The sequence below is a fragment of the Amborella trichopoda genome, chromosome 3 (genome assembly GCF_054954075.1).
Source record: "Amborella trichopoda isolate Santa Cruz 75 chromosome 3, AtrichopodaSantaCruz75HAP2 v2.0, whole genome shotgun sequence".
Taxonomy (NCBI): Eukaryota; Viridiplantae; Streptophyta; class Magnoliopsida; order Amborellales; family Amborellaceae; genus Amborella; species Amborella trichopoda.
Genome location: NC_142338.1, coordinates 13,166,555 through 13,193,168, shown reverse-complemented (window position 1 = coordinate 13,193,168; position 26,614 = coordinate 13,166,555). Strand labels below are relative to the sequence as shown.

General features: G+C 38.7%; 1 protein-coding gene and 1 pseudogene across 3 annotated transcripts in view; one reads left to right on the top strand and one right to left on the bottom strand.

Moving 5' to 3' along the window:
* Positions 1 to 3,882: 3,882 nt before the first annotated feature.
* LOC18432561 (single-stranded DNA-binding protein WHY1, chloroplastic) overlaps positions 3,883 to 26,614 on the top strand; it is a 37,111-nt gene continuing 14,379 nt past the window's right edge. For 2 of the 3 annotated variants that reach the window (XR_966616.3, XM_006842663.4), the window contains exons 1-4: positions 3,883 to 4,158; positions 13,345 to 13,439; positions 13,648 to 13,740; positions 21,490 to 21,584. Coding sequence is in view for 2 of the 3 variants with exons in the window: in XM_006842663.4 (XP_006842726.1) it covers positions 3,900 to 4,158; positions 13,345 to 13,439; positions 13,648 to 13,740; positions 21,490 to 21,584 (542 nt within the window). In the remaining variant the exon portion in view is untranslated. Of the gene's footprint in view, positions 4,159 to 13,344; positions 13,466 to 13,647; positions 13,741 to 21,489; positions 21,585 to 26,614 lie in introns of all 3 variants that reach the window. The other variant, XM_088863499.1, reaches the window with a different exon arrangement.
* Positions 21,632 to 21,750, bottom strand: LOC148782755 (5S ribosomal RNA; annotated as a pseudogene).

Here is a 26,614-nt window from a genome sequence, read left to right as displayed (position 1 = left end):
CACCAAAGAATATAGCCTTACTTTTATTGTTATTAACTCTTTGTCCAGTTGCCTTGCATAAATCATCCAAAATATGCCTCATAGAAAGGGCACCTTGACATGTAACATCATAAAAGATAAGAGCATCATCCACATAGAGAACATGATTGACTCTATAGTTGCAACCAGAAGGAAATGCAAGAGGCAAGGACTTATTAAGAAATAATTTATCAAGCATCCGATTAAGATAATCCATCACAAACAGGAATAAGAATGGTGGTAGTGGTTCACCTTGTCGAAGACCGTGCTTGCTTCTAAAATAACCACAAGAGAACCATCATGCATAATAGAGAAAGAAGGGGTAATGATACATAACTATGCCAAAGAAACGAAGATAGTTGCAAATCCCAATGCATGAAGTCTATCAAGAATGAACCTCCAGGACACTATGTCATATGTGCTACTTAGATCCAGCCGAAGGCACATTTTTGGTCTAGTTGAAACTCTATGGCATAAGGAAACTAACTCATTAGCCGTGAGAAGATTATCAGTGATCAATTTGCCTTTAAGGAAAGTCGCTTGACATGAATGAATTAGACCATCTAGCACCTTCTCTAATCTGCATGCAATTATTTTGCTGATAATTTTATATAACACATTACATAACCCAATTGGTTGAAAATATTTCATAGTCATAGGGCAAGAAATCTTAGAAATCAAATAGATAAAGATAGAATTCATTTCTTTTAGAAATTTGGCCTTTCCAAAGAAATCTTTAAGGGTAGAATTCATTTCCAAGGAATTTGTTCAAATCCAACTTTTATATACAAAGAATGGAACACCTTGGGTATGTGATTATGAAGTCTTTAATGGGTCATTTGGGACCCTAACATATGTGATTAATGGGTCATTTGTATATCCAGGTTTTGATGGTCTAAGGTCGTTTGGGTGTAGTTTTTGAAATCATATATTGGATATCCACATCCTCAAAACTACTCATATCCAATATTTTCTCATTCTAAAAAAAACTTAGAATGAGCAAATGCAAGGTTTTGGAAAGCTATATTTGCATTGGGGCACGTGCCTCCTCCTTTTTTATTTTCTCCCTCCCTCCTCACAATAATGGTATTATTCTATAGTTATAATATTTTATATTTAATATTTACTATTATTATTGTTATTATTATCATCATCATCATCATCATCATTATTATTATTATTATTATTATTATTATTATTATTATTACAATTATTATTATTATTTCAAATATTTATCATAAAATATCATCAACATTATGAATATTAGTATTAATATAATATCATAAGATATAATATCATTATATTCTATTTAATATTATGTTGATATATTAATATCATATTATGCGGATATGAAAATATTTTATATTTTATTATAATATTTATTAGTATTGTAATATTATGTTAATACTAATAAAATGGAATTAAATTATTATATAATTATTAATTATGATTATAGTATTTATGTGAAATTTTTTTGTTGTTGTTGTTGTTCCAAACATTTATCATGAAATACCTTTAACATTATTAATATTAGTATTATAATATTATAATATAACAGTAACATATAATATCATTATATTAATTTAATAAAATAATATTATAAAAATATTATGATATTATAATATTTATTAATATTATAATATTTGATTAATACTGATAAAATAGAATTAAATTATTATAATTGTGATATTATAATATAGTTGCAATATTTATGTGTATTATTATTATTATTGAATTCATTAAAGTGCTTACAAATAATATTTTTGAATTTATTCAAGTGTTTCGACACTTTCATATCATCTCTCATCCTTAAAGAATATAATTTTCTTTTTAATAAAATTAGATTTGTGTTGAACTTTGTTTGATTCAAGCTTTGTAGCTTTACCCATATATATGCCACCTTCTTTTCTCCGTCTATATTAAATAGTATTTCATTTGCTAAATACAAGTGGATTATGGCCAGGGCCTTCCTGTCTAATTCTTCCCAATCATCATCCTTCATATTTTCTGATTTATTGGATTTTTCTTGTAGTGTTTTATGAAGGCCTTGTTGCCTTGTTGTACTAATATATCATGAATTTTTATTTTTCAAAGTTCAAAATCATTTCTTCCATCAAACTTCTTTACTTAAAATTTGCAAGTAGCCATTTTTCCAAATTACTACACACTTCTTTTAAGCTCTGATGCAACTTGTTAGGAACCAAGGCTACATCGATTATCCTGTGTTTCAGTGAACCCCACTACACAAATCTAATACCTTGAAACCACCAATCACTGGTAAACTGATTCCAATAAATCCGACATCCTAGAATCGAATAAATGGTGTAGTAAATTTTGTATACATATGATGAAATCAAGAGAAATTAAAATAGGAAACCTAATAGCACAACCGCACAATACAAATCATAATCAAAGCACCATAAACACACAATATACATGGTTCACCCAAAATTGGACTGCATCTACCGACAATCGGTAAACAAATGATTCACTACTAATAGAAGAAATTTACAAATTTGTGAATTTTGTATGGTAAAAAAAGCTCAAATTGATTTTCCTACCATAATACCATCACCAATCAACTCCTTGCTACGTTTATGTTAACTAACATCGTCATCGCAAGGAAATCATGATAAAATCCGACCCAATACAAAGGCACAATGGTGCTCGAGTTTGTGCAAGAAACCCCCAATCTCTACCTCCCAAAACTTCTCTATACTTTTCTTGCTTTTTCTATATCTAAAATTCATTTTTATGGGCCTCCATAAAATGCTCTCTTCACATGATGAAGTTAACCCTAAATAAAGAGAAGATACCGAGTCTTTTTTACATCACTTTCCAACAAAATATACCTCATGAAATGACAAACCCTTGGCTATCTAAACTCACCATGAAGACCTTTTCTTTTCTTTTCTTTTAGATTTTCCCACAATGCACAAAAGAAAATTTTGATTGCAATAAAGCTTTATTTCATCTTCTCATGCTCATATGAGCCAATTAGAATATTTGTTGATTGAAGCTATCTATTTTTTTAACCAAACCAAGCTTAGTCATTTATTTTCAAGAACCTCGTGCATCCATCCTTAACGATCAGCATAAATTTTTTCCAAAATCATTCAACATCACCCATAACCCTTCAACTTCAAATAACAGCTTCAAACTGGGTTTGTAACACAGGTTAAGGCCGTAGGCTAGGCTGTGCCGAACTTAGTAGGGTAGAACATTTTTGGCACTGGGTCTATCCCCAAATTTTTTTTAGAGTAATGATCCTATGAGACCTTCTCACATCCATGTTTGTAGGATCCCAAAGGATCATCATTAAATTTGGCACAGATCTCTAAAAAAGTCAAGTCCCACACCCAATTGATAACTTTTATAGAGATCTGTGTCAAATTTAATGGTGATCATTTAGAGTCCTACACACATGGATGTATGAAAGTCTCATAAGATCACTACTCTTTTTTTTATTCTTAGAAACTTTGAGAAACTTTCTACATTTATAAAAAGACCGGGCCGTTTGGGTATGTTCTTTTGGGTTCGGGTCTCATCATCAAAAATTCCAGCCGATCCCGGGCATATCCCAACCCAAACCCAGCCCGCTAATCTTCTGGCATTAGGTCCAACACGAAATTTATTTTCGTACACTTTAAGAAATTCCTATATTTATAAAAGGACCATCCCAGCCCGGCCCATTATTTTTGGTTCAGGCCTCATCATCACGAATTCCGCCTGATCCCAAGCCCACCTTACATGGTTCATGTTCAGTCCGGGCCAAGACCGAACTCGGCCCGCTAACTGCCCTATCCTATAGCATTGTTAACTTAACCATCCCATTGAATAAGTTTTGTGGCCTCTCCCTGTAGTGTTGAGGAATAGCAAAAATGCCCCAGGCGTCGTTGCGGCTCTCAGCTTCCCTAAGCCCCACCCCTGTTTCCTCTCATCAAAAGCTTCCTCCGCTGCCATGCCTCACCACCCCCTTGAGCTTGAGGTTGAGCTTGAGGTTGAGCTCGAGATTGGGCTTCACAAGAAGAAGAGGTTTTCTTTCAAAGGATTTTACCCTGAAATGCCGTCGCCCTGAGTACTTTGAACCACAGAAATTCACTCCACCTGCTGATAACTCCTTCAATGGACAGTCGTCTGGTCTCTCTCTCTCTCTCTCTCTCTCTCTCTCTGTTTTATATATTTTGTTTGTCTTTTCGGGTAGGGAACCATGAATATTTGAGGTCTCATGTTCCTTTGTTTAGTATCTCTTTTTTTGTCTTCCGTTTCTCTATTGGTGTTATAACTACCGACTTATGCTTTGTTTTGAGAAAAATGGCAGATAACTTCACTTCTTGAGATTTATTGTCATTTTTTTCACAGAGACGATAGTGCAGTTTTTGGATATCTATGATAGCAGCGAGCATATTGGCAAAATTCCTTTTTTGTATGTTTTTTTTACAGAGTCTGCGATGCTTTGTGGTTTTTGTCTATTGATGATTACTTTGAGAAATGCATGGAATCCTTCATTTCTTTGTGGAGGGGATAACATCCATGGCTAAAAGAGGCTTCCTGGGGCTTGTGTTAATATCATTAATAAAACCAGGCACGTTTGTCCTTTCGGCTCATTCAGTAGGGCTGAAGTGGCTTTCATCCATGAGTTTCGAAATGCTATCTTTCGAATAAGCTTCACTTGAAGTTCAAACGACCAGTTGTCCAAATTTTATGGTTTAACATGAATATAAATGATCTTTGTGATTATGCTGAGAAAACTTTGAGGTAATGATCACGTTGGGCCATGTCAACGCATTTGAGTGTAGAGTCAGTCGCTTAATGGGGGGTGACGAGGCAACTTACAATGAGAATTGCATACCAATCAGTGTGATGCAAACACTATGCCGTGCTGACAACATGCATATGTGCATGCTCGAGTGTGAGGTGTTATCTGCCCATTTGGGATACTAAAGCTACTGTTGGTAGTTTCCTGTTTTTTTTTTTTTTTGAGGAGAATGTTAACTTTTGTATTGATAATAAAATATTTACATGAAAATAAATCTACTGACGGCAGCCCACATATTGGGTGCTCAGCTACACTGAATATTGAAGTGCAGAAAGAGCAAGTTTGCTTAAAGGGGGGAGAGGGAGAAATTCCCAAGTAAAAAAATGCTACTAATAACTCATTTAAAGCGAAAGCAAAATTAGGGGCAGTTGAAGCCTGACAGCATAACAGTTTTACAATCCAGAGAGAATATTTAGAGGAATTAGGGGTAGGGGGAGAGAAGAAGTGTTGCTAGTGAGAAATTGGTGGCTGTCATCCTGAGGATCTGATAATTTGAGGATAAAAGTGCTGAGCCTGATGGGGGTGAAGTGGTGATTCTGAGCCAGCTGTGTGAATGCTTTAATCCTGTGGGCAGATTGTTGATGAGCTTGTTCACCATCCTGCAGGCCTATGACGCAGCAATCCTTCGTGACACCAATCTGGCCGGAAATTACCAAGTGTGTGAAGAGGGAGAGTTGAGAGAAACTATATAATTCTTTGTTCTCTCATAGTAGGGAGAAAGAGGCGAGAGAGGTAGCTAAGGGAATAGCACATAAGCTTGTAAGGGTGAATTTTTATGAGGAAGAAGTTATGAGGGGGGAAGAAAGAGAAGAGAGTAGGAGGGAAGAGAGGAGTATATGGGGATGAGGCGAGACAAGTATAAAGAAAAAAGAGACAAAATAAAGTTAACATAACTCCTAGAGAGAATCCTAGGGAGGATAGGAGGTTAGAGGAAGAGGAGGGAGGCAGGGTAGAATGAAGAGAGAACCTCAACTTTGTTTTTTTCTACTTTTTTTTTTGCCCCTTTCTTCTCTTCTTTATCCCCCCCCCCCCCCCCCGGTCCCTTTTTTTTTGGGGGCTTCTGAGTGTGGATGGGGGTTTCAAGAAGAATCGAGAAATTAGGGAGTTTAGGGAGGATGAGAGTCAGAGAAGTAAGAGAGGAGAGAGGCCTTTAGAGATTATGAGGAGTAGATTGTGCACCTTGGCCCCAAATTGATGCTTCTTTTGCTAGGCAGTCAGCTTCTGGATTGGCCTCTCGAAAGATTAATTTGAAGATCACTTGTGGCATTGTGCCGCACAGAATATTGATGTGCTCAAAATGGAGAATAGCCTCCAAGGTTCCTGCTGATGAGTAGCCCAATGGATTCTATTTCTGGAGTCTGACTCAACTAAGATCCCTTCGGCAGGAGGCCCCATCGATGCCACACATTTGAGGCCCTCGAGTAAGGCTAGAGCCTCCGCATAGGTGGAGTCATTCATTCCTTTATATTAAAAAAATGCCTATATGGTTGCAGATGGATCTGCAAGCTGCCCTCCTATTCTAGAGGGTTTTGGGTTCCCTAGAGAAGATATGTCTATGTTTGGTTTCAAGAAGCCGGGTGGTGGGGGAGCTCATAGAGCGTTGGGTCTGATGGTAGGGGGGATAAATTAAGAATGCACTCCCAATTTGTCAAGAAATGAGAGATTGAGATGGGACAAAGGTTGGAATTGTTTTAGCGCAAAAATAATTTAGGACATAAATGGTTTCAAAAACTACATGCTGACTTCTAGGGTTCCTCTAATAATTCTTGCATTTTGCTCAACTCACAAACTTCATAACAGAGCTGCTATGGATAGATGCCAAAGTATTTTCCCATATTTTGAGAATGGGGGGAAGAAGGATTCAAATAGGTTAGTGAGGGTCAAGGGAGTAACCCATTGGAGGCCAAAGAGTTTGAGAAGGGATGACCATAGACCTAGGGAAACCTCACAATGGATGAAAAGATGAGGGATATTCTCCTCTTTTTGCATAAAAAAAATACATCAATTGGGAAGAGAAACCCCTCTATGATGAAGTTGATCCAAGGTGAGTGTTTTGCCTTGAAGGAGGATCTAAATGAAACCTTGAACTTTATGGGAGATAGGTAAGGACCATGTTTTGTTGAGGAGGGGGTGGGGGTTCATATTAGGGAGCAGGGAATTATAGAAGGAGGACACTGAACAACATCCCGAAGAGTTGGGAGACCAAATTTGGGCATCTTGTTGAATGAAGGGGCTGAAAATGGGTGCAAGAATTTGCAGAAGGGAAGTGAAAGAGATTAATTCTTGGTCTGAGAGGTTCCTCCTAAATATTGGGGTCCAAACAAGGTTGGACCCATTGAATTGCACATAGTTAGCAATGAGTGCTGCTTGATTTGTTGTGAGTAAAAAAAGAGAGTGGAAGGATATCTTGAGAGGGGAGTGGCCAATCCAAAGATCAGTCTAGAACTTGATTCGCGGACCATTACCTAGCCTAAATCTGGTGCGATTGAGGAAGGCAGCTTTTGTGGAAGGGATGCTCTTCCAAGCTCCTGAGGACCTATGAGGGGGGATTTGGGCAGCCAGTCTTTGTTACCCAACCCATATTTAGAGCTGATTACCTGTTTCCATAGAAGGGGATGTGGGGAAGAAAACTTCCACCACCATTTTCCCAATGGGGCAAGATTTGTGGTTCTCAAGCTTTTTATTCCTAGGCCGCCAAGTTTTATTGGGATGCAGATCTTTTCCTAGGCGATTAAAAGGTATTTTTTGGAGCCCTCCACTCCAGACCAAAGGAAGTCTCGTTTTTCCAGGCCTTGATTAATCGAGATAGGATTTGGAATAAAGACATTGAGTAGATGGGGATACTGGCGAGGGTGGCTCTTATTAAAATGATTCTACCCCCAAAGGATAGGAACGTCCTTTCCCAGAGGCAAACTTCTATGAAAATTTCTCTATCAGATTGTCCCATAGATGTTTTCTAGGTTTTACTAAGCAAAGGGGCAGACCTAGGTATGAGGAAGGAAGGGATTCTATGGAACAACCTAAGCAGAGTGCTAGACTCTCGAGTTCTGAGTTGTCGACCAAAACCCCTGGCATTTTGGTTTTGGCAAGATTTACTTTCATTTAGGTCAGGAGTTCAAAGGTTCTAAGGAACTGCCATTAGCAGCCTACTTGGTTAGCATTGGCATCACAAAATATGGCTGTATCGTTTGCATAGAGGAGGTGAGAGGCTATTGGACCAGATGGGGAGGAACAAAACCCCTAGAGATGACCCCTATCATACAACTTAGAGATGGTTCTAGAAAACAACTCATTTATAAGTGTGAAAAGGCAAGGCGAACGGGGATCACCTTGCAGGAGCCCTCTTTTAGCATGGAAGGATCCTTCGGGGTGCCATTTTGGATATACAGGCTCGGTTCCAGTTTCTCCTACGGGGATTAAAACCCATATGACTTTGGATGGAATCTAAGAGTTCCCAGTCCATTTTGTCGTATGCCTTCTCCCAATCTAATTTTATAATCAATCTTTTCTAGCCTGATAGGGACCTAGAGTGAATGGCCTCATGAGCTATTAGGGCGCCATCTAAAATTTGCTTGTTACACACAAAGGCAGATTTTGTTGAGGAGATGACTGAGTGCTAGACCTCCTGAAAGTGGGAGGCAAGTGTCTTTGCAAGGATTTTATACGAGGAGTTGAGAAGGCTAATTGGGCGGAAGTCCTTCAATCTATGGGCGCCTTCTACTTTTGGGACTAGAGCAATAAAGGTGGAATTTAAGGTTGAATTGAGTCTACCTCCATGAAAAAACTCTTCAAAAGAAGGCTAAAACGTTCGGGGATGTAGTGTCCTATAAATTTTGGAAAATTGCTATTGGAAATCCGTTCGGTCCTGAGGCCTTGTCTTTGAGCAGATCAAAGACAACTCTGCGAATTCCTTGATGGAAAAGGCCTTGCTAGGCTATGAGATGCTTCTTGGGAAAGGGGTTTAAACCCCTATCCCAAAGCAGGGCGAGGGTGAGAAGGCCTAGAGAAAAGATTTTGAAAGTATCTTATGAAGAGGTTCTTTATTTTGGGCGGGGGGCGGCTGGGAATAATAGTTTGGACCTACCGAAACTTGGGTAATTAAGTCCCCCCTATGTCTAGAGCTGGCTGTCTTGTTGAAGAAACTAGTATTTCTGTCCCTCTCTTTGAGCCATTTGATTTTAGAGTGTTGGAATCAATACGTTTCTTCCTGCTTTAGAATTTGGGCTAGATTTGCTTTAGCCTGATATCTAGAGTCTCTTTCATGGGAATATGAGGGCGAGTTTCTTCTACTGCATCTAAATCTGACAATGTGGACGTCTGGGCTCTTAAAGGATCCTTAAAGTTTGAAGGCAGATTTCGGTTCCACTGTTTCAGAGAAGCTTTAAGTATTTGAAGTTTTCGGGTTGGCCTAGATCCAGCCCAACCAGAAATTGAAGAAGAGGACCAAGTGGAAGAGAACAAAGGGGCAAAGGATGGTTCTTCCAACCAAAAAAGCTCGAATTTGAACGGTTTGTTTGAATAGGGAATTGGGTTGGTGTCTTAAAGGATATGCTTATGGTCTAAGGTGGCCTTCGGGAGGGCCCTAGAGCAAGATCCTGGGAAAGAGGATTCCTAGGTTTGGTTGACAAGGAAGCGATCTATCTTTGTAATTGTAGGGATAGGGGCATGATTGGACCAAGTAAATGATGCCCATGAGAGAGGGATACTTTTGATGAACTCTGAGAAGGCTTTCATAGATGCGGTCAGACGACCACCATTTGATTTCTCATGAGGCCACATGACTGCGTTGAAATCGCCACCCAGAAACTAGGGGATGTGGGGAGGAGCAACAGAGAGTGTAAGTTCTAGCCATATATTTTCTCTAAGAACCGGGCTATTAGGGCCATAGACAAAGGTGGACCTGAAGAGGAAATTGTCGAAAATTCGATGAAAGGAAGTGGTTATAGAAAAATCCCGGATTTGGGACGAAATGCCATAGAGGACAATTGGGTTCCACATAACCCAAATGCCCCTAGAGGCGTCCTGAGAGTCTTAGACTACTCAAGCATAGGGGCTTTGTCCCCAAATTTCCTTAACCAATGCGAGGTCAGGGGAGGGAATTTTAGTTTCAAAAACTGCTAGGATATCGGGGAATTGAGACATTTCTAGGGAGTGGACAACACAACATTTAGCATGGCTGCCAAGTCCTTTGATATTCCAACAGAGGACCCTTATCGAGGTGAGTTTGGGTGCTGAGAGGATTTCCTAGTGGATCTCCTGTTTTTAGGGCAAGGGGTAGGTTGTAAGGGAGGGAGATCAATTGGGCTGAGCTCCTAGGGGTATCATAGTTCACCCTAGAGTGAAGTTTGGTCAATTCCTTAGATCCTCTATTAGGCCTTGTAGAGGAGATTACCTGAGGTGCACTCGCTGCAGTGCTATGGTGCGACGAGATTCTTGAGATGTCTCCTGAGAATGCAAGGTCACAGTTGTCAATCATGTCTGCCATAAGGGGCTCGGCCCAGTCTATTCTTTCTAACTCCCTTGAGTCAGCCGATACAGTGGACTGGATGTCGGAGTTGAATTCAGGGTTTGGGAGAGAGTTTTGTGTGAGAGGAGAAATTGAGGTTCCTGGGAAGGGATGAACATGAGCTAGGAAAAGAGGGGCCTTTTCAGGGGAAGAGCAAGATGGGGGGAGGGAAAAGTAGTTCAAGGGGAGGATGCATGGAGGAAGGCTCCCTCACGAAGCCTGAGCAGCGTTAAGTGCAAGTCTCATCTCGAGAAGGATAGGGACCGAATCATTGAGGTCTGAGAACTGGAGACTGGTACCTGGAGGGTTAGGTAAGGAGGAGGTGAAGGGGTAAGAGGGAGTGGGGTTATCAGGGGATGACTCTGAGAATACAAAGGGGGAGTGGAGAGAAGTGTAGGGGTAGGGAACCCATAGCAGCTTACATATTGGGGGTGGGGGAGAGGGGAAGGATGGCGGTGTGATTGAGATTCTAAGGAGGAGGGGTTATTGAAGGTGGAATGTAGTTAGGAGGATTTGGTGAAGGACGCGACCTGCTAGGATAGGAAGGCCGCTGCTTTTCTTGGTGAGGCATGGGGGAGGATGTGTAGGGATTGAAGGGTTCGAGAGGGAGGGGTAGAGTAGGAGGGGCATGGGAAAGACGATAAGGGTGAGGAGAGGAGCTGTTGCTGGAGTAAGGGAAGAGGGCCAAGAAGGGGTTAGAGATAGGAGTGGGGGGAGTATATAGGAGGGGAGACCGGAAAAATGAGAAGTTTCTTGGTAGGTTTCATTGAGGATGGCCGAGGTTTCTGTGGTTGGTGGTGATGGTGAAGAGTCAGTAGGGGGTGTAAGTGGAGGAGGAAGAAAGAGGCTCAGGGAGAGGTTTGAGGGTTGGGTCTTGGGAATTGGAGAAGTTGAGCCAGGTGTCAAAGAAAGGAAAGGAGAGGGGTCAAAGAATGATGGCTGAGATTTTAATGCAGCCGTCCTTGGAGGATGGGAAGGAGAGGGAAAAGGTGGTGGAGGTGGCACTTGAGCATGTGGAAGACATGTGGAATTGGAAAAGAGATGCCTGAAGGGGGGATTATGGTTCCTAGTACCAGGGTCATTTAAGATATGCAATTCTTTTTCAAACATTATCATGGTATGAAAGCAGCAATCAGTGAGGCTGGGTTTTGTCATGCTATTTTGAAATTTTGCGTGATTATTTGTTGTGCCTTACCATTAAGCACTACTTTGCTCTACTTCTAAGTTCTAATATAGTCCCTCTAAAATCTTTCTTTTCCTTTTTGCAATATCTTGATGTGTAGGATTTAGAATTTTCCTCAGATATCATAAGTCTTCTGGTATCGCTGCTGTAGTCTCTCATTCATTCTCAGTTAATGGAAGCTGTATCTGCACAGTCAATATTTACGAAAATTGACCTTGTAGGTGCTTCTTTCTTTTCTAGATGATTAAGTTTGGCTGATTACTTTAGGTAGCATGATCTTGTTAATAAAGTTTATACCTCATGAACTTGGTGTTTAGTCATTGATAATTAGCAGGGGAAAATTAGACAATATTATATTGTGTACAATATAATGGTTCCATGCTACTTTTGTTATTATCTGTAAATTATTTCATCATCTTGCCTATCTTTCTTGAAATTTTTGTTTCTGGTAGGTTGTTCTTTCCTCATTGTCATTTTTGCATTAGGTTTTCCCTGTTCCCAATTTTTTCTCCATTTTGGTTTAAAAAAAGTGTGTTTATTTTGCTAGGCTTTCTTTGCTGCACCTGTGGCTAGTTATTATTAATAAGCACATAATATTTCCAAATGAGTTTGTCTCTTCAGAGATAATACATATTTTGGTTTTAATAAATGCTATTGGTGTATATTCAATAAATGAATTATCTCTTGATACTGTTGTACTTGGAATATTTCCATTATTTTGCTAACTTATATTATGAATCTAACCATGTGCAATTATTCATACACTTGCCAACACTAAGGACCTGTTTGGATTGCTTGAAGTTGCGGATAGTGCTGAATTATACTCATGGGCTTCATCATGATTGGTTCAGTGTTCTTTTCTATAATGTTCAGCTGATTTTGTATGATAAAGCAGAATTTGGGGGATGGGGTAAAACCATAAAAACCTGTTTTATTCTCCCATCTGCAATAATGGAGTGCTGAGCGGTGACTAACACGCACAACCCAAACTGGCTGTAATATGCAATATTTATCAAAACTTCAAAATTTACTCTGCGTGCACCATACTTTTATCGTAATTATTTATTGGTAATGAATTTATTATGCTTTTTGGCAAAAAGATAACTCTGTGTCTGTGTCACACACCATAGTTAAGTGTCAAAAAAATAGAATGTTATAAATGGAGAGTCATGAAACCCAATTGTAATTCGTAGAGTGCCATTTTCAATTGTTGGTGCATCCTTTTTCTTGTATAGGAGAAAAGTTGACATCTAGCTTTTCGAAACTTGAGAGCGCCATTGCATTTATTGCCTTTCTGCAACCAGTTATGTCTGTCATTTCTCTGATTTTTGTTTGGCAATATTTAATAGAATTGGATCATAATTTACTGATAGTGAGAATATCATCCTGGTCCACTGTCAAGGATGGTAGAAATTGAGAGTTTCAGTTTGTTTTTGGCTGAATATTTTATTCAAAATCAATAAATGAACTCGAAAATCGTTTTGCAAGCATATTTTGATGAATCATGAATGTTTTTACCTTTTTTTCTTAATTGCTTCATTTGAGGTCCATTACACCTTTGAATGTTGTAGTGTCACTGATCGATCAATTTCATTCCAATGTACGAAATTTAATCTTTGAGATTTTTTATGAGGTTTCATATAATGAGGATATTTAGATCTATTAATTATCAAAAAGGAAAAAGATGGATGTTTAGATCTCTTTGTTTAATGTTTCATTTTAAGTTGGGCTTCATAACCATTGTGTGGTTCTTCTTTTTGCATGTTCTCTACCATGCCTTTACATGAATGTCATCGTTTGATTGATTTTTTCTTGCAGGGTTGTCAGGAAGGGTGTATGTTGGTCACTCTATCTTCAAAGGAAAAGCAGCACTAACAATAGAGCCAAAAGCCCCTGAATTTACTGCTTTAGAAGTACGTTGAAGTTGTTCTATTTCATTGTAAGATCTCAGTTCTATTTGGACCTTGGCTGCTGAAATTGCAACAACTTTGTGCTGTATAGGGTTTTCTCTAAATTTTTTCTTGCACGGAAATTCCAGTTTTTTTTTTTTTTAAGAATGCTGTTATACTTATGAAGAAGTAAGTCATTGGGCACTTATGTTATTATTACTTACTTCTACAGTCAGGAGCATGCAAGGTTGTAAAGGATGGTTCGATCCTTCTTCAGTTTGCTCCCGCAGTTGGTACTCGACAATATGATTGGAACAGGAAGCAAGTATGTCCTTCCTCTTTTTCTTGTCATGTTTTTTAATTAATGCGAAGCTTAATTTTCAATTAGTCAATGTCTTTCTTTCTCTTCTGCCATGCATTTTGTGTGGTTCTCCATAATAGCAAGTGGGGAAGTTTTTGGATCTTTTGTTTTGGCTTTTCTTTTCTCTTTGAATCTACCATTTAAAGACTCTCCAAAAGTCCGTGTTGGCAGCAGAGTCTTAAAATTGAAAGCGTTTTTTATTTTAGATGCCAAAAGATTTCCTTTTCCCGCTAGAGGATACTATCCATTTCCTCCCTTGGGCAAAATACATACTATGGATTCTTCTCAAATTTTGGGGATGTAATCTTTCAACCCATAGAATAATCGTGGCAAAAAAAAAAATCCAAAATAAACTCTCTATGCACTAGCAAAAACTTATGTTTCAAGATTGAGTAGAGACCATGCAATTTTCGAAGGGCTAGATCGAAGTGTTAGAAAACTTAAAATTCAAAATTTTTTTTCTTTTAAAAATAATCATTTAGTGATTATTATGTGTTTCTGAAAATTTTAGTCTAAGAAAATTCTAAGAAAATTATCCTACGTACGTGTTTTGAGTGAGGAAGAGATACACAATATGCTCCCACAAAGCATAGTATATGCGCTCATTTTAGATATCAAACTGGTTGAACTATGATGGTTAGAGATGCCACTCATCCTTGTTTCTTGTCTGACTTTATGGAAGAAAGTTTCCACCTCTACAACTAGGTATCTTTTTATCACCTTCAAAAAGAGGTGATCTGGCTGTGGACCTCTTTCCTTCAAAAAAAAAAAAAAAAAAGAAGAAAGAAAAAAAAAGGAAAAGAGAAAAATAGGAAATGTGGAGGTGGAGGTGGACATGCTAGCCAAGGAAGAAAAAATGCTGAAATAAGTTAACATTTCTAAAAAAAAACGACATGCTAGCCAAGGAAGAGTGGTGTAGTTACAGCTAGTCCAATTCCACTTGCATCAGCATATATGTTTCCTCTTTCTTCTTTCTCTTATTCTCCTCTCTGTTTTCTTTTGCTCCTCCTTTTTTCTTATTTGTGGATATGTCTTTCATCATTATCATCATCATTTGAGCCTTTTCCCAACTATTTGGGGTCGGTGATACAAATCCTGTTTTCCCACTCCACTCTATCAATGGCCATACCCTCAGTTAAACCATAGGTCACTATATATCTCTTCTCACTACTTCCATCCATGCCCTTTTGGGCCATCCCTCTTTCCCTTTTAGAGCCTTTCACTTAAATCAAATCACCCCTCCAAACTGGTGTTGTTCTAGATCGACGTTGCATATGCCCAGACTTATTTAAAATGCATGTAAACAATAGGGGAGTGGATGAATACAATTTGATAACATTGTATTAGTCTATACTCTTGAATACAATTGATAACAGATCCTTCCTATCATGAAAATTTGGTTTCTTATGTCTATAAACAATAGGGGAGTGGATGAATACAAGCATTTTGTTAGTACTTGTGCATATATTTTATTAGATCTTTTTGTTAGCATGATATTCGTATGATTGCTTACAGGATTGGGACTGTGCGTTGTGTTAAGATTGAGAGGGAAGAGAGAGAGATATAAAGAGTAACATTCAAGCACAATATAGACTAGATACATATTTTTCCACACTCTACAAATCATAGGGCAATGTGCCCTCTATATGCACAGATTCCTATGGGGGTTATAGTATTGGTAGGTGAACTTGCAAAAGAATTAGAACCATTACATCAGGAGTTAAAATCAAGAGTTATAATAACTGTTACAGCAGGTTCTAATGGGCATGAGGTCCATTATTCATTGGAGTTGGAGGTTTTAATGGGCGTGAGCCCATAACACCATAATAACCACTATATGAGACCCATTACACTTAGGAGTTACGACTGGTACATAGGTTTTAATGGGCAGATAACGGTTTCTACACTCCCCCTCAATCTGGATCTTATATTTCATAGATGCCCAGCTTGCCCAAAGTATCCTTTAGTTGAACTTGATTAGAGGCCTTGGTAAGTATGTCTACCATTTGATTCTCAGATCGAACAAACGGAGTACATATTGCCTTTGAAGTGACTTTTCTTCGACAAAGCGGCAGTCGACCTCAATATGTTTGGTTCTTTCATGAAATACAAGATTCAGGCTTTTATAAATTGCCACTTGATTATCACAATGTAGAGGAATGGGAGTTGATACTTTAACACCCATCTCTTGAAGAAGAGAGCATATCCAAATTATTTCACATGTAGCACTTGCCATTGCTTAATATTCAGCTTCTGCTGAATATTGAGCTACAACCATTTGCTTCTTACTCTTTTAAGTGACTAAATTACCACCCACTATCATAAAGTAGCTACTAGTAGATCGTCGATCAAGAGAATAACTGGCCCACTCCGCATGGCAGAAACCTTGTATATCAAAATGACCTTGATTGGTATAAAATAGCCTTCTCACTGGATCAGATTTTAAATATCATAAAATGAGATAAACTGCTTACACTTGATGGGAGCATGGTGCGTGCATATACTAACTTGCTACTATTACAACATATGCAAAGTCTGGACATGTGACAGTCAGCCCACTAATCTTAAATATACACTAGGGTTACTCTGAGGCTTTGACTGCTGATCATACAATTTGTGATCAACCTCTATAGGAGATTCTACTGGTTTGGCTCCCAGCATTTCTATGTCATTGAGGAGATTAATAGTATATGTCCTTTGAAACAAAAAATTCCTTGTTTAGACTTAGCCACCTCCACAAGATCCTTGGACCTTGATGTCAGAAACACCCCCAAGAACTCTTTCACTATTTGAATTTTGTTATCATTATTTCCTGTGAGCACAACATCATCAACATACACTATCAGTAGAATAAGACTCTCTTTTAACAAATACAAAATGATAAAAAACATTCCTTTGAAATCCGAATTGACATATTGCTGTACTGATTTTTGCGGATCAAGCCCGAGGTGACTGTTTGAATCCATATATCGCTTTCCTCAACTTGCAGACATTCCCTTTCTCCCCTTGAGGATAAAACCCAGGTAATTCCATATGCACTTCCTCTTGCAGATCTCCATGGAGAAAAATATTCTTCACGTCTAGTTGGTGGGGTAGCTATTTCCTATTTGTGACAATAAATAAAAATACAAGTATTGATTTCAACTTTTCCATTGGAGCAAAAGTCTCCATATAATCAACCCCATATAATTTTGTAAAACCCTTAGCCACTAGATGATCTTTGTATCTCTCAATCGAACCATTCGGTTTGTGCTTCAAGGTATACCCATCTGCATCCTAGCACATGTTGTCCTTTTGGCCGATCAATTATATCCCAAGTTTGATGCTTCTCTATGGCAGTCATTTCCGCAATCATGGCTGCTTTTCATTGTGGATGAGCCAATATATCTGCAACTTTGGTGGGAATAGAAATAGATGAAGTAGATCAAAGGTATGCACAAAAAGAAGGTGAAAGTGAAACATAAGAAACAAACTTACTGATCAAATGAGAAGTAAAAGATCTTTTTTTTTTTTGTCCTTATTGAAATTGGTAAATTGAATTAAGAAGATATAGGGGTCAACGAGTTGGGGTTGATTGTTTACAGTAGACTTTCCCTTGTTCCTTTCTCGGGTGTATTTATTTACATGTTTCTTAGTAGATTCTGCATGTTCCTGGGTTGGATTATTGAAAGTATTTGTGATCATTGGAAGCGGAATAGGATTGTTGGGTGGCATAGTGGATAGTGAATCTCTTTATGATTAAAAAGAGGGTATATTCTCAAAGAATGTAACATCTTTTGCGACATATTTCCTTTTAGTTTTTGGATAGTAACACTTGTATCCCTTCTGTGAGTTCGAGTATCCTAGGAACACACATTTGGTAAATTGAGGTCCTAATTTATTCCTAGCCGACCCAATATATGCACAAAGCAGACACAACAAAAGATTTTTGGTGGAAGAGAAAACAAAGAAAGTGTATGGCAGCAATAAGAACTACTTCATCCCAATACATCTTAGGAGCCTTTATTCCTATTAAGATACCTCTCACTTCTTCCAACAAGTGTCTAATTTTCCGTTCTACCACATCATACTCTGTTGTGGTATGTAGGAACGTGATGTTTGAGTTTCTATATTGTATTCAAGAAAATAATTATTTAATCAATGGTTTAGATACTCGTGCATTATCAGAATGAAATTTTTTTGTTTGGGTCTCAAACTGGGTTGGAACCATTTTATGAAATATTTTTACTATTGAAGGTACTTCATCTCTACTTTTCGTTAGATAGATCCAAGTATAATGAGAGTAGTCATCAATGAATGACATAAAATACCTATATCCAGAACAAAAATAACAGGAGCGGGCCCCTAAACATTAAAATGAACAAGATGGAATGGCTTAGAACTTTTATTTTTTCCAGAAAAAAAAAGGAGGTTCTACATTGTTTAGACATTGACATGTCTCATATTGTAGCCAAGGAACATCCAAAGAAACAAACTTATCTAGAAGCAATAACTTTTAAGATTTCAGAGACATATGACCTAAGCTGGTGTGCCACAAGAGGACATGCTCATGATTTCTAGACTCAGAGTTGAGACCAATACAAGTACATCCCATGTTGAAAAGGTACAACCATTGTCTTCATGACCACTACCAATCGTCTATCTTGTTTTCGGGATCTGAGAAACACAATGTGAGGGAAAGAATGTGACACTGCAGTTGAGTTGTTTTGTCAGGCTGCTAATAGAGAGAAGCTTGGAAGGAAATGAAGGGACATGTATTACAAAGGGTAAGGATAAGGATAATGAAAGTTTATGTGTTTCAGCCCTAGAGTCACTGGTCATGGATCCATTAGTAAGTTTAACTTCTCTAGGAGCATGAGAAAAAGAAGCAATCAACTTTCTTACCGGTCATATGATCAGTAGCCCCTTAATCAATGATCCAGGATGTAGAATAGATGGAGTTGGAAGCATGATTTGCAATTGCATATATACCTGGCTGCTCCGCCAGTGTTTTAGAGCCGGTGGAAGCTGTCAACTGGTGCTGTAAATCTTGATGGCTTGAGCTCTTGGACCGGATAGTTTGGGTTGTGTGGCTGAGGTTTCCTCCCCACTCAGTCGATACAATGTGGGCACTTGCATTCCTTGGGTTCGGTCTCTGTTGTGGACACGAGTCCCAACAATTCTCTTGGGTGTCTCTTTTCTTTCCATGATGGGAGCATTTGAGTTTCTCCTTTTTAGTGGGAGATAGTAGAGCACGATTTGGTCTTGTATACCCTCTTTTCCTTGCTTGAAGCATGTTGCAGAGGCTGATTGTTCATGATAGATGCTTAAGTTTTTTCCTTATCCAAAAGCTTTTCTACTTGCCTCCCCCAACATAATTATAGACAGGCTCAAGGGAGGCAATTTGTCCTTTCTTAGAACTTGTACTCTCTGAAGTTCAAAGTCAAGATGTAGGCTTGCGATGGGCTTCCCTTGCGGAGCTATGCGGGAGGGGTATTATCGGATGTCTGACAGTTTTTCTAGTAAGCTAATGGTTGATTCCAGATCTAAGTGGGTAAGGCAGGTGCTGAGGCCGTTTAAGGCTCGCTCCTTGCTTATGCACTCAACTCGCTGGGTCTTAGTCAAAGGCGTAGCCAATTACCTTCCTTCTTTCCTTCCATAATGAATTCCATCAGCATTGACATCAAGAAAGAGCTCTTTTTCCAAGTGGCACGGCCAGCACTCATGAGGCTCACAGGTGCGGTTCGTTCGTTCTGCGCCTATTAGTTTTGAGTTATGACTTGCTCATTCTTCCCTCAACAGGCACGCACGCGGTCAGAGATCAACCTCCAGAGCGAATGCTTGAATGTTCTATTTAACTTAATTGGTACTACTTCGCTATCGGTCACCCAGGATTAGCCGTCCTTGCTGAATCTGGGAACGAGTGATGCTTTCGACTAGGGTCCACCAGCAGCACGACGCTTGTCTTGCTCTGCACCGAGGGTAGCTTTTGCTTTCTTTTCCTCTTAAGAACTTAAAGATCCTTCTTTGCTCAGCCTGTTTTTTAATGGCATCAACTATGGGATTAACAAGCTGATAGAGGTCTAGTTCTTCCCACTTTTTCTATTGTATCCCAAAGTACTCCTCCATAGTCATTTACCCTTGTTGCAAATTTGCTATTTTGCGATGCAATTGATAAAGCCTAACCATATCATCTCCTTGGGAGTATGTCTTGGCTATTGCCTTCAATATATCCTTTGCAGGCTTAAGAAGCAACAATCACTTGCTGATCTTGGTTGCATAGAATGAAGAAGCCATGCCAATTACTGTCAAGTTCACTTTCCCATTCATCATGGCATGGATCATCTGTGGGAGTTTCCTGCTATATTTCCCAATTTCCTCCGGCGTTCTATGAACATTTTGGCATATTGGGACCATTATAAGTAGCTTGTCCATCTAGCTTAGCTGTAACAATCATCAATCCTGGGTGCTCAAATTGACTGCTTCCCAAGGAAATATTGTGCTTGATTTCGAACGTTTTCCTTATCTCTTGAACAAGATACACTAAGGCCATTTTTTCCCCCCAAGGTACTAATTCTTTGGTTTCAAATGAGAGGTTGCTGGAAATGTGAGATTTCTGGAAATATGAAGTCGCTGGAAATATGATGTTTCTGGAAATGAGGTTGCTGGAAAAGAAAGAGTTTGTTTTACTGTGTCTCTGGAAATGTGAGATTGCTGGAAATCTGAGGTGCTGGAAATGTGTGATTGCTGGAAATCTGAGGTGCTGGAAATGTGAGATTGCTGGAAATGTGAGGTTGCTGGAAATGTGAGATTGTTGGAAGTATGAGCTTGATGGAAATATGTTGTTACTGGAAATATGAGGTTGCTGAAGAGAAAGGAGGTTGGGATGAAATCTTACTTCTTGGTAAAAGAAAGTGAGATGATCTTGCTGGAAATATGAGGTAGCTGATACACCACAGCCTCTCGCCCAAGAAGGAAGACAAATCATGATTCTAGGGTCACCGGTAGTATTGGATGTCCTTGGGTTTCTAACCCATCTCTGATACCAGGTTAAGATTGAGAGAAACCCATCTCTGATACCAGGTTAAGATTGAGAGAGAGAGAGAGAGAGAGAGAGAGAGAGAGAGAGAGAGAGAGAGAGATGAAGAGTAATATTCGAGCACGAGATAAAGTAGATACATATGTTTTTCACACTTCAGAAATCGTAGGGCAATGTCCCCGATATATACGCATATTCCTATGGGTGTTACATTAAGGCTAGTTCAACATGCAAAAGAATTACAACCATTAAAGTAGGAGTTTCAGTAACTTTTACCCCAGATTCTAATGGGCATGAGTTCCATTGTTCATAGGAGTTGCATGTTTTAATGGGCGTGAGCCCATAACACCATAACATCCACTATATGAGACACATTATACATAGGAGTTACAACTGTTATATAGGTTTTAATGGGCATGAGCCAATAACAATTGCTACATATTTAAAATGCATAACAGATCTCTCTCTCTCTCTCTCTACACATACGAACCACACACACACATATAGGGGTTGGGGATTGGGGGTGTGAGACTTTCATGCATGTGCCTCGTCAAAGTTGTTTACATGAATGTAATTTACTCTTTTTATTGCAATTCCTGTATTAACTTGTGTATAACACTCTCTTTTCTGGTGTTTTTTTAGTTATCATACATTTGCTCAATTTTTTCATGTCATTTTTTATCATTTGGATTTAGGTCTTTTCCTTATCAGTTGCTGAAATTGGGGCTTTGATGAGCCTTGGCATGAAGGATACGTGTGAATTTTACCATGACCCTTTTAAAGGGAGAAGGTATTTATGCTATTTGACTGATTATCTAACACACTATAATTTTAAAAGGGGTGCGACACAAGGACTTCCTTGGAGGTCATCCATCCTAGTACTAATCTTGCCCAAGCGCACTTAACTTCATAGTTCTAATGGGATCCGGTGCATTAGTGCTGGTATGACTGCATCTCACAAAATAGAGAGCAAATATTTGATATGGATCATGTAGATAGGATAGATGGAGTATAATCGATTCCCATTTGCATATAACAATAGGCATACCAATACCCCAAAAGAACACTACAATTCTTTTGTGATAATTGAAAATCCATCGTCTCGACCTTGAGATTTAGTGATATAAAGGAGAAGAAGAATACACAGTCCAAATAATAGTACATATTGTAACAAGTCATCTGGGATGCTTATTTTCAAGATCTTTTAGTGTTTCTTGATTTGCTCAATATGTACCATTTTTGGAATCTTCAATTTTATAACTAGGGTCGAATGCAGATTTCCAAGCCATTATAAGGTCTCTGTGATTGAAACTACATCTCTTGAGATAATTTATAAAGGCACTTTACTTTTGTAAAACAAGTAGTGCATCTTGCAACACATTGTCAGGACCGTCCATTTTCAATATTTTCATGTATCTATATCTACATGATTTTAACCATTTCTGTAGTTTAATTGTTTCAATTAGAGCTGAAAATAGATTTTCAAGCCGTCCTAAGAATTTTTGACACCAAAACTACCAGCTTATAATAAAATTTGGAGGTGCGCTTATGTTGATAGTTTAATGTTGCAAACTTATATAAACCACACCATTTAATTATTTCTATAAACACTCAAAAAATAATAAGAGTATTGATAATAGCCACTTTCCCTCTTCATGTGCTAGAAGATCAAAACTTGAAGTGCGTGCGAATGTCTTCACATGCACATTAGGATATGCAGAAAAGCTATTACAAAATCTCAAATCCAAGATCTTAATGCCATTAAATGGGCTATCAAAGGGGGATAAAAAACATCATGCAACTAATGCGTGGATTAATACACCCATATACATGTAAGTGCACCAAATAAGCCCTTAATGGCTCAAGTACAAGACTGCATGGTTTGGAAGTGCCCATACAGTTTTTTTATCAAAGTACCAGCCAAGCTTCATTTGAAGGGCCAAAGTAGATTTTTGTTATTTTTTAATACTAACAGTGTACCTCTTTGCCTCTCTCTATCTCTTTCCCCTAAGGGAGCAACAACAGAGAGATGCTTACCTCCTTGCCTCTCTCTCTTTCCCTCTTAAACTATGGGACATGGTCGTGTTCACTGTGGCTTGCACAGCTGTCCTACCCTTTCTGCCCTCCATATTAGAGCTTCCATTGTGGTTTTGGGGTCGAAGCCAATGGTCTGGACTCTAGAGCGACCCAAGAACTCCAAAAACCTAAAACTTCTGCTAGAGCTTTTCTGCAATGGTTCAATGGCATTTGCAATCATGGTGGTCTACTGCAACTACAAACCCATCATTAACAGTGTTGTTTTGTGTGGGAAGCATTGTGCGCCCAAGCTGTCGTATTTTGGGGCCACCGTTTGCCATGTACTACTCATATTGTCCTCAGAGACACCAGTGGAATCCCACCCCTGGCTCTCTCTCTCTCTAAAACCCAAATGTCTTCTCTTTCTAAATTTCAAATTCCTATTTCTACATCCTCTCTTTAACTTTGCATCACCTTCTCTCTCTAAGCCTCTCTCTCTATAGAGTAGAGAGTAGAGACTATAAACCCAGCTCGCCCCTCTCTCATTCTCTCTAACCAATTAAAACCCCACCACAGTCTCCTTCTTTCACTCTCTATACCTCTTTTGGAAGGCTAAACCCACCACTACTCTCTCAACCACACTTTTCTTTCTCTTCAAAAAGTGCCATAGCAGCAGTGAGAGATGCCTGCTGGTGGGTAGAGGGCAACTCACCATAAGAGATGCCTGAGAGAGAGAGAGAGAGAGAGATCATAACTTTTCCAGTCATTTGATTCTTTTTCTAATCCAAACATCATGGAGGTTCTTTTCTAGTTGTTTGATTGCTAGGATGTCTGGTAGGGATGGAAGTGATCCTTTTTTGGTCCATGTTCAGATTCACCCAGGTATGCTGTCCTACTTTGCAATTTGAGTGGGGCTTCTTTGTTGGGTTAGATGACTGAGATGAGTCATCATGTTTATGGCAGTTATCTTAGGGTCTTTGCAGGGATTGGAAATTTGAATTTCCAACATCTATTGCAAATTGATTCCCCCATTCCTCCTTTACAGAAAGGAGGTTCTCTTATTGTCCGATCCAATGAAGGCAGTGTAGGCAACAAGCAAAGCCACTGGCTTGTGTGGCTTGGCTACACATCAAAGCACTCGCTCCTATAGTGTACCTATGGGAGACCTGTTTTTGGGGGTTTTGTGGTGTTTAAGTTGGTTGTAACTGAGGACATTAGAGAGGGGGGGCTTTTCTCAGACCTGGAGTGTCATATGATATACCCATTTATTTTGTTGTTATGGCGTAAAATTTTATTGTATGAATAGCAGTTTTTGATATGGAGTGGCTTTTGAACTTCACTCTCATGTGCATATTGCCATCTCAGCATGCAATATCCGAGAAGGTGCAATGCCACTTATGTTTGGAAACTATAGTTGTCTCTCAAGAGCCCTATTCAATCTCATACCTAATTCTGGATTCCACCATGTCTCACATCTGAGAAGTTGAACATGCATCAGGAGAAGATAAGCATGTGCTTCTGTTTTCATGTTTGGGTTTTATTGCAGTGATGCTCTCTTTTTTGCAAGGTTCCTGCAACTAAGACCCATTTATGAAATTTGAGTTTGGGGACCAAGTCCTCCATTCTACCAGGCTCTGATTCTATAATATGCATTTAGGCTTTTAATGTTTGTTTGTCCACCCATGGTTGCCCAGTATTTCTGGTTCTACTAACATTATTGGTAACTGGTGAATCAGAATTATCAGGACGAGTCATGGATTTTAATTGTGTTTTTTAAAGCTTGGAAATCAATAAAATCCTCATTGTGAGGTCGCATGGTTGGTTGTTGTTATGAAAGTTGCTGGTATGGCAAAAAATCATAATTTACTTGCGACTCTTTCTATGAATAATATGTTTTACCTGTTATTGGGAAAAAGAGTGGTATTTCGGAGTTATTCTTGCATATGCTGATCCATGCCTTACATATTTATGAATTTTAGTTGGAGGGTGTTAATATGTATTTATGAATTTTAAGTGGAGGATGTTGTTGGCATTTTATTGTCTTTTCTGGATGTTACATTTGATAACTGAAAGCTGTGGCAATGTGGAACTTAAGGTAATAAATTCAAAAGTTTTTCTTTTTCTTTGATTAATATACCTGAATTCCACTTACATGGGCCACAATAAAAAAATAAAACCCTAAATACAACTTAGAACCGTTCCTTTTACTATCAAAGCAAATAAATACAACCCATAAACAATATCCAGCCTTCCACTGTGAATTTAAGTACAATATATATTCCTGAAAAATCACAGAAAGTATGCAAATATGACTCAAAAATAAGTAAAAACAGCTGGGAAGACTTAACTTGATCATGCCTAGGGTTACCCCCATAGGACTTGATACACCCTGCACCCGATTTTCTATCGATAGCATCTCATGAAGGCACAAAATCCTCTTAGGTTGGGCGAACCCCCTTTTTGTTCCCCAAAAAGCAAAACCTGTATTAGGTTTTCAATGTGGCACCCGTATTTTATCAGATTATGTCGTGGCATTACACTTTTAGAACAAGGGAAGAGAAAACGAATTTTTAATGATGAGAGCAAGAGAACTTTGAGGCGTGGAGAAGAGAGAGAGAGAGAGAGAGAGAGAGAGAGAGACTTATATTTTTAATGAAGAGAGAGAGAGAACTTTGGGTGTGGAGGGGATAGAGAGATATAAAGAGAGAGACATGCTGACTTTGTTTTTAATTGAGAAGGGAAACACCTCCTTTTATAGGCAACAAGTCCTTCTCTAGGTATACCTATCCAATGACTTAGCTTGACCAATAGGAACTTAGGAAATCTGTGTGGTAGGAGATAATAAATTTGAGCCATCCATCCCACAAATCAATTATCATAATTTTAGAAGGAAAATTAGTAACTTTATCCTTTTATAATTTGATCAATGTCCAACTTGTAATTTGATTAGAAATTTAGAATTATAACCACACTCTAGAACTTTCTATCTTTTTCAAAATTTGTAGGAACTCAAAAAATAACATTTATTTGGTTAAAACTAACTCCCACAATAATAGGAAACAAATTTTTTTATTTTAAAAGATTATCTAACTCAATTTTTAATTAAATGAGGACCAAATAATTAAAGGAGTGGGGCATGCCACCCCTATGGGTCACATGTGGGCCCCATAGGCCACATGTCCCACCTGTGGGATGTGGCGGTCGGATCCAAGGGTGCCATATGCACCCTACCTTATTATCATAATTACAAAAATGCTATTTTCAAAGATTTTACAGAAGAAATAATTTTTAAAAATTCTGAAAAATTTCCAAACTTCACTGAAACATTTATAATACAAAAAATAGAATATCTAGAAGTGGACTGGTACGAACATGTAAAAATAAGTGGCTAAAATGGCACTCCACCTGACCTAGTAACCACGATTCACAACTGTCTGCTCAAACCAGCCCAATAAAGACCCATGAGCCACAGTCTTATGCAGGAGCTCATGATTGTCTTGTCAAAGTTGGCCAATGAATATTGGTACCATGATCTTGGAACGTGGATTTCAGTATCCCCCTTTCCCCCCTTAAGAATGAGTCTAGCACTTGTCACTACAGTGCAAAGAGGGCTCTCTCTATGCACATGCACATGTGTCCGTCTATAGAGATGTTTCCCAATAATGCGGTTGTCATATTACATGTTGGGTGGAAGTTCTTGAGGTTTTGGCGCTAGCTCTCACATGCCTATAACTACACACAGGAGGCCACATAGTTCTCCTAGCCTACAAACATCATTCCTGGGTATCATTCTGACCTCAACAA